This window comes from Bactrocera neohumeralis, chromosome 3 (genome assembly GCF_024586455.1).
Source record: "Bactrocera neohumeralis isolate Rockhampton chromosome 3, APGP_CSIRO_Bneo_wtdbg2-racon-allhic-juicebox.fasta_v2, whole genome shotgun sequence".
NCBI classification, from domain to species: Eukaryota; Metazoa; Arthropoda; class Insecta; order Diptera; family Tephritidae; genus Bactrocera; species Bactrocera neohumeralis.
The window spans coordinates 46118648-46131062 of NC_065920.1; the positions used below are offsets into that span (position 1 = coordinate 46118648).

At 36.2% G+C, this 12415-nt stretch overlaps 1 protein-coding gene across 2 annotated transcripts; it reads left to right on the forward strand.

Annotated features, from left to right (window-relative positions):
- Positions 1-10163: 10163 nt before the first annotated feature.
- LOC126752702 (uncharacterized) lies at positions 10164-11803 on the forward strand. Of its 2 annotated transcripts, none has more exons than XM_050463677.1 (3): positions 10164-10343; positions 10402-10605; positions 11664-11803. In XM_050463677.1, the coding sequence occupies exons 1-3, from the start codon at positions 10203-10205 to the stop codon at positions 11763-11765; spliced, it is 447 nt and encodes a 148-aa protein (XP_050319634.1). In that variant the 5' UTR covers positions 10164-10202; the 3' UTR covers positions 11766-11803. The 2 variants fall into 2 exon arrangements, 1 of the variants encoding a protein (XP_050319634.1); XR_007666016.1 differs by having other exon boundaries at positions 10165-10343; positions 10402-10975.
- The last annotated feature ends 612 nt before the right edge of the window (positions 11804-12415 follow it).

Below are 12415 nucleotides of genomic sequence, written 5' to 3' on the forward strand. Positions count from 1 at the left end.
ATTTGGTTAATTTTTGATATTTTAAAAAATCGGAGGTCATTTTCTTCTTCTTCTTAATTGGCGTAGACACCGCTTACGCGATTATAGCCGAGTTAACAACAGCGCGCCAATCGTTTCTTCTTTTCGCTGCGTGGCGCCAATTGGATATTTCAAGCGAAGCCAGGTCCTTCTCCACTTGGTCCTTCCAACGGAGTGGAGGTCTTCCTCTTCCTCTGCTGTCTTTTTATTCGCTGAACTATGTCAATGTTGTGGTATATCTCATACAGCTCATCGTTCCATCGAATGCGATATTCGCCGTGGCCAATGCGCAAAGAACCATACATCTTTCGCAGAACTTTTCTCTCGAAACCTCGCAACGTCGACTTATCAGTTGTTGTCATCGTCCAAGCCTCTGCACCATATAGCAGGACGGGAATTATGAGCGACTTATAGAGTTTGGCTTTTGTTCGTGGAGAGACGACTTTACTTCTCAATTGGTAATCCACTCCGAAGAAGCACCGGTTGGCAAGTGTTACCCTGCGTTGGATTTCCAGGCTGACATTGTTGGTGGTACTGGTTCCTAAATAGACGAAATTATCTACAACTTCAAAGTTATGACTGTCAACAGTGACGTGAGTGCCAAGTCGCGAGTGCGACGACTGTTTGTTTGATGACAGGAGATATTTCGTCTTGCCCTCGTTCACTGCCAGACCCATTTCTTTTGCTTCCTTGTCTAGTCTGGAGAAAGCAGAACTAACGGCGCGGGTGTTAAGGCCGATGATATCAATATCATCAGCATACGCCAGCAGCTGTACACTCTTATAAAAGATGGTACCTTCTCTACTAAGTTCTGCAGCTCGAACTATTTTCTCCAGAAGCAGGTTGAAAAAGTCGCACGATAGGGAATCGCCTTGTCTGAAACCTCGTTTGGTATCGAACGGCTCGGAGAGGTCCTTCCCGATTCTGACGGAGCTTTTCGTGTTGCTCAGCGTCAGTTTACACAGCTGTATTAGTTTTGCGGGATACCAAATTCAGACATCGCGGCATAAAGGCAGCTCCTTTTCGTGCTGTCGAAAGCAGCTTTGAAATCGACGAAGAGGTGGTGTGTGTCGATTCTTTTTCACGGGTCTTTTCCAAGATTTGGCGCATGGTGAATATCTGGTCGGTTGTTGATTTTCCAGGTCTAAAGCCACACTGATAAGGTCCAATCAGTTTGTTGACGGTGGGCTTTAATCTTTCACACAATACGCTCGATAGAACCTTCTATGCGATGTTGAGGAGGCTAATCCCACGGTAGTTGGCGCAGATTGTGGGGTCTCCTTTTATGGATTGGGCATAGCACACTTAAATTCCAATCGTTGGGCATGCTTTCGTCCGACCATATTTTACAAAGAAGCTGATGCATGCACCTTATCAGTTCTTCGCCGCCGTGTTTGAATAGCTCGGCCGGCAATCCGTCGGCCCCTGCCGCTTTGTTGTTCTTGAGGCGGGCAATTGCTATTCGAACTTCTTCGTGGTCGGGTAATGGAACGTCTGCTCCATCGTCATCGATTGGGGAATCGGGTTCTCCTTCTCCTGGTGTTGTGCCTTCACTGCCATTCAGCAGGCTGGAGAAGTGTTCCCTCTATAATTTAAGTATGCTCTGGGCATCAGTGACTAGATCACCTTTGGGGGTTCTACAGGAATACGCTCCGGTCTTGAAACCTTCCGTAAGCCGCCGCATTTTTTCGTAGAATTTTCGAGCATTACCCCTGTCGGCCAGCTTATCAAGCTTTTCGTACTCACGCATTTCAGCCTCTTTCTTCTTCTGTCTACAAATGCGTCTCGCTTCCCTCTTCAACTCTCGGTATCTATCCCATCCCGCACGTGTAGTGATCGATCGTAACGTTGCGAGGTAGGCAGCCGGTTTGCTCTCCTCTGCGACACGGCACTCCTCGTCGTACCAGCTGTTCTTTTGCACTTTCCGAAAACCAATGGTTTCGGTTGCAGCTGTACGTAAGGAGTTTGAAATGCCGTCCCACAGTTCCCTTATACCGAGTTGTTGACGAGTGCTCTCAGAGAGCAGGAGTGCAAGCCGAGTAGAAAATCGTTCGGCTGTCTGTTGTGATTGCAGCTTCTCGACGTCGAACCTTCCTTGTGTTTGGTGACGCGCGTTTTTTGCTGCACAGAGGCGGGTGCGAATCTTAGCTGCAACAAGATAGTGGTCCGAGTCGATGTTACGACCTCGGAGCGCACGCACATCTAAAACACTGGAGACGTGTCTTCCGTCTATCACAACATAATCGATCTGGTTGGTAGTTTTTCGATCCGGAGACAGAAAGGTAGCTTGATGAATCTTCTTATGCTGGAATCTAGTACTACAGATAACCATATTTTGGGCCCCGGCGAAGTCAATCAGCCTCAACCCATTTGGGGATGTTTCGTCGTGGAGGCTGAATTTACCGACCGTAGTGCCAAAGATACCTTCTTTGCCCACCCTGGCGTTAAAGTCGCCAAGCACGATTTTGACATCGTGGTGGGGGCAGCTCTCATAAGCGCGCTCCAAGCGCTCATAGAAGGCATCTTTGGTCACATCGTCCTTCTCTTCCGTCGGGGCGTGGGCGCAAATCAGCGATATGTTGAAGAACCTCGCTTTAATGCGGACCTCTGTAACGAAAAACTTTGAAGAACATATGTACATATGCATTTATTAAAAATCTGTTAACTGTTTCAAAGCAGTTTCAAACTAATAGGAACTCCAAAAAAAAAAAACGAGATCAATCAGTGAAGAGATTTTCACAGTCCAAAATACGAAATATTTTTTTTGAAGGGAATGAGCTTTCGTTAACTGTTTATTCAAAGCAGACAGTTGTTAGATATTCCCACTTAGTTGCCATTCTCCGAATATTCAAGTTATTTCAATTGGGTAGGTTGTATATCAAGTTATGCTTCATTAGTGATTAAATATGACTTTTGAGCCAAACTTTTATAGGTGCATCCGTATTAGAGTGATTCAAAAAAATTTTTTTTTTCGTTTGGTACTCGGTAAAATAGGTTCCAAAACACCTCTAAGAAGGCCTCTCCAAACATGAGGTTTTAATTGTAACGGCAAGTACATACAGTTTTCTATTTTTTCTTATTATCAGATACAAAAATTTATATCTCGTTTCCAACTTCTTCAAAAAATATCTTCTTCCTTAGATTTTGTAGGAAATTGAATGCTCTACCAGAAAGGTCTTATATGGTTTTTTCGTAAACCCGAACGCTTAAAAGATATTAACAGTTAAAGATTGATTACTTTTGGGAAAATTTTTTATTTCTTATGAATTTTATATCTCAATGAAAAAAAATTATTAGGAATTATGAAAGTCATAGGTGTTTGGAGAGGCTTTCTTAGAGGTGTCTAGGAACCTATTTTTCAGAGTACCAAACGAAAAAATGTTGTTTTTTTCGATCCACCTTATTATGCATTAATGTTTGACGATGAATATCTCGTAAACGCTTAACTTAATCGAAAAATCATGTGAGACCATTTTTATAGAGTAGTAAATTTCCTAAAAAACTATGAGTTTCATCATTCATAATAATTTCTTTTCATTGAGTTATAAAATTCATAAGAAATAAAAAAATTTTCCCAAAAATAATAAAACTTTAACTGTTAATATCTTTTAAACGTTTGGGTTTACGTAAAACTCATGATAGCCCTTTTTGTAGAGCATTCAATTTCCTACAAAATCTAAGGAGCAAAATATTTTTTAAGTGTTAGAAGCGAAATATAAATTTTTCTATCTGATAATAAGAAAAATAGAAAACTGTATGTAGGAGGACCTTCCCGTTACAATTAAAAACTCATGTTTGGAGAGACTTTCTTAGAGGTGTCTAGAAACCTATTTTTCCGAGTACCAAACGAAAAAAAAAAAATTTTTTTTGAATCACTCTAATCCGTATACATACATATATGTAAGTATGGCATATATATGCATATCCCTATGGAGTTAGTTGTTTCATACATTAGAAAGTCTGCACTAATTTAAGTAACTTTATAAAAGAAGAATAAATTTACATTGATTTGGATTAGTCTGTTACTTGGGAGAATTAAATGACAATAATTAGATTCAAAAAATGTGTTCAAATTTCCATATATGAATTAGATAATGTAGATACAATGATTTTTTTCTTTTTGGCTATTGTTGGGTCACCGATTGCAAATCAATACATACTTCAACCATATGTTCTTATATATTTTTTGCTACTTCTACTTTTTCTTATTTCCCTAATTGAATATTATTTAAGGAGAAGAATTATGCAAATAAAGTTAGTCTAATACCTGACCACCCTACACTGTCGTTACTCGGCCCTTTGCTGCTGTGTACATTTACCCGGTTATAAAAACGCTTTATCAAGTGGCAGATCCTTTTTATAAACTCTATAAATAAAAAACTATTATATAGTCGATATAAATGTTGTAATTTGTCCACAGAAATGACAAGATCCTAAATGAGTTTTAATAATTAAGATCTGATTTGTAGACCACTGTATTGTACTTTGTATGAGAGTCAGCATAGGTCTATGATTTTATTATAAATTATACAATTATATATTTATGTATATCTTAAAAATAGTAATAAATTTTTTAAGAACCGATTAAATGAAAACATATGTATGACTTCCCTTTTTTTAATTACTTTTTTGTTAGCAAGACATATTCATACAAGTAAAGAAGGGTTAAGTTTGGGTGCAACTGAACATTTTATACCTTGCAATAAAATTCCAGGAAATACTATGAGGTGTAAAACCAATCATATGGAGTGAAGTCAGCCCGGTATTCGAAAATGCTGATATTAGTTATAAAGGGGCTAAGCAAAGTTTTCGCTTTTATTTACCTATTTTAAGCACTAGGATACATTGTTATAAATAAAACACGCTTTCTTATTATACCCTGAACAGGGTATATTAAGTTTGTCACGAAGTTTGTAACACTCTGAAGGAAGCGTCGGAGGCCCTAGTATATGTATATATAAATTCAGCGTGTTGAGCTGAGTCGATTTAGCCATATTCGTCTGTCTGTCTGTCCTTCTGTCTGTCTGTCTGTCTATATACGAACTAGTCAGTTTTAATGATATCGTTTTGAAATTTTGTAAACTAAAATCGGACCACTATAACAATTGTAACATATAGCTGCCATACAAACTGAATGATCGGAATCAAAAGCTTGCAGGGGAAACTTCCTCATTTAACGATATATCTTCACGAAATTTGGTATGAGTTACTGTTTATGGAAATATCTAATATAATATCGAGAGAAATTGTTCAGATCGGCCCACTATAGCATATAGCTGCCATACACACCGAATGATCGGAATCAAAGGCTTGTATGGAAAACTTTCGCATTTGGCGTGGTATCTTCACGAAATTTTACATAGTAATAATATAATCTCCCAAAAAATTGTTCACAAACTGGACACCTAGTTACTAAAAGAAATGCACCTGTGAAGGGTATATTAGCTTCGGTGCAGCCGAAGTTAGGGTTTTTTTTGTTGTTATTGAAATAACTCACATATTGTCCGATATAATGTATGCGGTACAAAGTTACCTCGAATTTTGAAAATCTGTATATTAAGTTTAAGGGGGCTAAGGGAAGTGTTGGTCCGATTCAACCTATTTTTGAAATACATACATACCAAATAGAGCGTTATAACAGAAGAATTATCCTTTAATTTCAGTTACATATATCATTTCTTGACCTAATTTTAATTAGCTTCAAACTATATTTTATTTGTAGTAGCTACAGTAATAGCAAAATGTTATTAAGAACTTGCTTCTACCTAATTTCGGTAAATCCTCAACAAAGCTTCTTTATCATTTCCTACTTTTTTGCAAGTTCACCTATAGATTTCTCTAATGAAAGTGATTTAGATACCCTGACAAGTTTTTGGTGTGATTGTATGTCAATATGTGTACCTATTGAAGATTTTCGTATTAATTTAAAATATAATAGTATTAATATTTATCATCTCGATTATTCATGTTCTCGGTAGCACAAATGACGTAAAGCCAAGCGTCACAACATAATAATTGAACACCTTGAATTCAGTAATGTACATACGCACTAACACTGCATCGAATGAATTTATGTATGGAAAAATTTTTGTATAGAACATGATTAGCAATAGCTGGGTTAAGAAAGAAAATCCTAAATGAGCCTACAAGTAAGAGCACATAATTTGCTGAAAAGTAAGAATCTAAGTCCGTCGTGACAACCAACCAAAGAAGCATAATTCGTTCAGAAATAAGTCACAGCAAAGGGGGCGGCTCTCATTGGTAAAGTGGTACTCATATGCCATATGAGGAAAACTTTGACGGAAAAAGAAAAAAGTGCAAACAGCAATAAATAATTTCCGACAATACTGTCGATTGGGTAGATCTTATTCAGATTTAAAATCTATTTCATTCCGCTAAGGTAAAACTGGGAATCTTAGAGTTTTCCACGTCAAACCAAATTATCTCCTAGCAAATCACGTAATACTTATATAACACCATTGTCTTTTACAAATGTTAACGAAACTTGTAAAAATTAAACAAACAATAATAAAATTGCTAAGTTCTGGTGAAAACGCACATATTAGTAAGGTATTCTCACAAGTTCCACATACATATAAAAATACTATGGACAGAAACACGTTGTTTGTTGCTTATAGAACATGAAATTTTTTGTATACAAACTTTTGCAGTCTCTATAAATGTTTTTGGATGGGAGAACCTCCAACATAAAAATTGTGTTAAGATTGCACTACAAACACGAAATTATTTACTAAGCGGCCAAATAGAGTCTTATTGATTGTATGGGATGGTTTAGGTCACAGTCAAAATTGTGTTGTCGCATTTTTTATGAAAATTCTCATTTGTAAATTTCGACATAAACTTATGCAACATTTAAAAAAATATTGAGACAAGTCCCGTCTCCTTAAGATGTCACATTTATTGTCCCAAAAATTTATTGTAAGACCAAACATCAATTATCTTACAATAACGTTGGGGAAGCAAGGATATTGATAGAACTGTATATGCGTAAAAAATAGATAAGTCCTTTTTAATGCATTAACCTATAAATGCTATCTCTTCACATTATGTGCAAATTACAGCTTTTGTACTTGCATATAATGTTTTAAATTTGTATATAATGTTCATGATAGTGAGGGACTACAATATATCATTCTGAGAAATAGATGCTCTCTGAGTTTTATTAAGATCTCACATATTGGCAGATATGTAAAATATAAAGAAAAGTGAAATTAGTTTAATTATTAAAAAAATAATTTAAATTTTTATACTCTCGCAACAAAGTTGCTAAGGAGAGTATTATAGTTTTGTTTACATAACGGTTGTTTGTAAGTCCTAAAACTAAAAGAGTCAGATATAGGGTTATATATACCAAAGTGATCAGGGTGACGAGTAGAGTTGAAATCGTGATGTCTATCTGTCCGTCTGTCCATTTGTCCGTCCGTTTGTCCGTCCGTCCGTGCAAGCTGTAACTTGAGTAAAAATTGAGATATCATGATGAAACTTGGTACACGTATTTCTTGGCTCCATAAGAAGGTTAAGTTCGAAGATAGGCAAAATCGGCCTACTGCCACGCCCACAAAATGGCGGAAACCGAAAACCTATAAAGTGTCATAACTAAGCCATAAATAAAGATATTAAAGTGAAATTTGGCACACAGGATCGCATTAGGGAGGGGCATATTTGGACGTAATTTTTTTGGAAAAGTGGCGTGGCCCCGCCCCCTACTAAGTTTTTTGTACATGTCTCGGAAACTACTATAGCTACGTCAACCAAACTCTTTAAAGTCGTTTCCTTCAGGCGTTTCTGTATACAGTTCAAAAATGGAAGAAATCGGATAATAACCTCGCCCACCTCCCATACAAAGGTTATGTTGAAAATCACTAAAAGTGCGTTAACCGACTAACAACAAACGTCAAAAACATTAAATTTTACGGAAGAAATGGCAGAAGGGAGCTGCACCCAGGCTGTAAATAAAATAAAACTTTACACAAATACGGTATTTGAAAAATATGTAAATGACTGATAATGAAATCTCGATTATCACTTTATCGTGCGAGAGTATAAAGTGTTCGGTGACACCCGAACTTAGCCCTTCCTTACTTGTTCGTATTTGTGGTCTTACAGGTTCTTAAAATGACGCCGCCTATGCTCTTAGTTTCTTAGCAACACCTACGCTCCTTCGTTTCTTATATTTAGCCGGTTTCTTGTAGTGCTGCACCTCAATATAGTTGGAATGTTGTCATTACGGGCAAAAGAAATAGAGGTGTTATGTATATTCTTGTAAAAAACGAAAAGCTTCGTTAAACGGTTTGCTTACGACTTGATTTTTTTAGTATGAAAAGAAATGATTGCAATGTACATAATTGTGTGGCGTTATTGGGCAAGTCGGTTCAAAATGATGAACATTTGTTTTATTAATATATATCATCTGATATTTTTCAGCATAATGTTCACGCATTTTAATACGAACCTTTGTTATCGCCTGCAAAACCCTATTATATTGTAAAAAGTGAAGCATGTAAGTTATGTTAGAAGACTTTTAAAAACACTTTAAACACTAAATCAAACAAATCAGCCAATCTCTCGGTTTTCACAGCATTAATTTGCTCTTCCAATGAGACGGATAAGGACAACTTGATACTTTCTAAACGGTAGCAGTGGCACAATTATGAAGTGTTAATTTCAACACTTTTTCGATAGCAACAACTTAGTTATTCATGCCGGTATATACGTCTATAAGTGTGAGTGTAATTGTCCGGGTGTGCAAATAATTATTAAAAGATTTTTTCGCGCCAGCGAATAGCTTCTTGCCGAAAGCTTGGACGAGTGGGGTATGCTTGTGCGGGGTTGTGGATACATAACCGTCAATTGAAAGCTTTTCAATTTCATACATATAAATACTCACTTGATAATAACAGGTTGTCAAAAAAGTCTTGCGGTATTTTCGCTAGTTGGCGCTAAAGGCGCGTAGTTCTAGTTTTATTCGTCGCATCGGGTCATGCTATACCTTTTTGGAAAGCTCATTTCACGCGAGTTAATACATGACTTACACTGAACCCAACTGATAATAGCTACCACACATATACATCTGCCTAGCAGTAAGCTGACATCACTTACTATAAGATAACACTATCCAAATAACTAAACTAATTGTCATCCACATCAGTACTTTTCCACTTCAGTACTTTTCCACAATAGAATAGAAACCACAAAACTACAACTGATAAACATATTACTTTGAAGCTAAGTTTTTTGTATAAATACAAGCACCCGCTTGTATACAATATCTTTTTCTGTTCATTAAGTGATTAAATAAAGATCGCTCTACGGAGCAAAAATATATTTTTTATAAAATAATAAAGTGTAAACTTTAATTGGCGCCCGAGTAGGGACACACTAATAAAAAGGAATCAGAATAAATTCCTTAACAAGTGAAGGATATAAAAACATATCCTAGGAAAGTGTCCCAAAACTAAAAAGGACCAGTCAACAAAAAAGGATTCGATACAAAAATCCTTCAAGGACAAGAAATAAGGTTGAATTCACTAACTAAAATTCAAGCAAATTTTCAAAACGGTTCAAAACTTAAAAACAAAACAAGAAAAAACAAAATAAAATGGCACAACAAGCAGCAGAGATCCAAGCACTCCAAGCGATGGTACTTGATTTGCAGAGGAAATTCGCCGAAGCTCAAATAGGTAATACACCAATAATAGAAGCCCAGGATGAAATCTGTACATACATTGATCCCAAAGAAGTCGACTTAGGACTCTTCAAATCAGCAATAACAGTGTTTAGTGGAGATTATCACAAATACAGGGGGGTTACTCTGTAATGCGATACGAATATGAAAATGTTCGCATCTTCAATTTTGATACTCTGTAATTCGACAATCGCAGCAAATTTTGAAATTTTCGATTTAGTTTTTCCCTTTCGCATTAGCGGTACTCTGCTTTGCTAAAGCAATTGTCAAACATGTGTTATATTCGTAATTTTTGTGCTACAAGTATAAAGAAGTCGCATTGCATGAAAATGTAAGTTTCAAATATAAATTAGTTGTTTTAATTGCTACTAAAATATATAACGCCGTGCATATGAACTATTTTGCACAAATTTACAGGGAAGCACTGAAAATAAAACAACAAACTCAACCAAAGCAATTTGAAATTCTCGTGGATTTCATGAAGGCGCATCCTAATTTATCGAAAGGATCACTAAAAACACCAGACGCCAAAAATACCTCCAATAATTTATGGAAAAATTTAGTTTCCTATTTAAACGCAGCAGGGCCACCATTGCGCGACATTGCGGGGTGGAAGAAGGTAATTCCAATAATTGCACAGATAAATTATAAATGTGATTAAATGTAATCAATTATAGGTTTGGGCAGACTATAAGATTCACTTAAAGGCAAAAATGCGACGAAACAAAAATAATATTTCGGGAACTGGAGGTGGTCCCTCACTTTTCATATCCTTATCACAGTTAGAGCAACAAGTGAGTGAGTTATTGTCAATAGAGGAATCAATAAATGGAATGAGTGGTACCTTGTCATTCGGTGCAGCTACAAGCAGCATGTCGGAGGTAAATGCAGACCCTACCGAACCAAATACACACAACAGGGAACTACCACAATGTTCCAAAGTGGCATGCACACCTCACAAAAAACAGCAGACTCCTCTTAATACACAAGAAAATGAACTACCACATTGTTCAAATGTGACGTACCCACCGCGCAAAAAACAGCAGACTCTGCTTGAACAACAAGTCGAAAACCAAATTATATTCCACAATAACTCGATTAAAGTGTTAAACGATATAAATTTTAATATAAAAAACATTTTTAAAACATTGAAAAAAGAAATAAATTAGAAAAACGGAGACTAACCTTTGAAAAGGAAAAATTTCTATATAAACAAAAAATTGATGAACAAAAATTGAGAAACTGGAAAATGTAAGTTAAATAACTATATAACTGCGAGAAACAAAATTAAAAATTACAAATTTAATCTGTAATTATTTAAATTTAATTTTCTATATTACAATGAAATAAAAGACTGGATTTATTAATTTGCAAATAGTTCGTTTTAATTAAGTTGAGTTACGAGCATTTATCATATGTGTTTTAATATCGTCCCTAATGTTTCTAGCAACAGTAATAAAATTACCACTATTAGGTAAATCTATCTTAGTGGTGGAAAATTCTTCTGGCTCAAGTGTAATATTAATTGGTACTTCTACCTTGTACAAAATGCATATATTGTGTAGAGCGCAGCATACGTTCAAAATTTTAACGACTTTTTCAGGCGCGTAATGTAGCGCAATACACCAAACACGCGTGCAATTAGTGATCGGCCTTTTGTAAACTGTTGGTTGAAATAGAGTTCATCAGAACGTTCTGGCGCATTCTATATGGCGTTAGCAGCCAAAGGTTCAAGAGGATATCCGGAGTCTCCTATAATAATAATAATAAAATCATATACATAAGTGTTGCTGAGAGATGGTGATAATTTCTTTTAAAACATCAATATAATGTAATAATATATAACAATTTTATCTTGCGGCGATTTAGCTGCCATAATTATTATTACAGTTATATATACTCACCAAGAATTCGTTCGCTTCTATTTCCATTTTCGTAGTTCGTCCTCAAACTTTCACGTTCTCCTGAGAGGTTCCATACGTGGGAGTCATGCGACGCTCCTCCAAATCTACCATTTGCTGCCCTTATCTGCATTTTGTGATCACATATCTAAAAAAAGTTTTAAGTCATTGCACTGGAATCAATATACATATGTACGTGTATATTATTGTATTTATGAATGTTCTTACCACCATTGCATTTATACTGTGTTTTAGTTTACGATTAAAAAATAAGTGTTCATTGATATGCGTCCCATCAATCACTCCAATTACGCCTGGAATTCCGGACGTCAAGTAAAAGGTTCTATTTGCTTCAGTTTTTTCCTCAATGGTCAAGGGAAACACGATATGCTTTGGGCACAGAGTTTTCTCGATGGCATCGCATACTTCCAAGATGCATCGGGAAACCGATTGTTGGGCTAGCCCTGAATGCCTATCTTGGCCGACCGAGTGTTGATACCCGCCCTGTGCGAGGAACTTCAAGTTGTTGACAGTTTTACAATTTCTGGAATTGATGTGGTTCTTTGAGCGACTTTTAATTGGGGTCTTATGTTGTCCAAAACATATAAAAATGCGTGCTTATTAAGGCGGAAATTTTGCATGAAGCTAAAAACACAAAATGTGTAGATGTTAAGTACATTTTAAAGTACATTAAGTACATTTTGAAACTGCAATTTTTTACTAACCTTTTATCGCTTAGAGACATGATGTCCGAATTATCTCGAATAATTCTTCTATCAATTCTTTCCTG

Coding starts and splice junctions, on each gene's coding strand:
- LOC126752702 (XM_050463677.1), top strand. CDS start 10,203: ATGAAGGCGCATCCTAATTTATCGAAAGGATCACTAAAAACACCAGAC. Junction 10,344..10,401: donor ACATTGCGGGGTGGAAGAAG/GTAATTCCAATA, acceptor AATCAATTATAG/GTTTGGGCAGACTATAAGAT. Junction 10,606..11,663: donor CTACAAGCAGCATGTCGGAG/GTAAATGCAGAC, acceptor CCATTTTCGTAG/TTCGTCCTCAAACTTTCACG.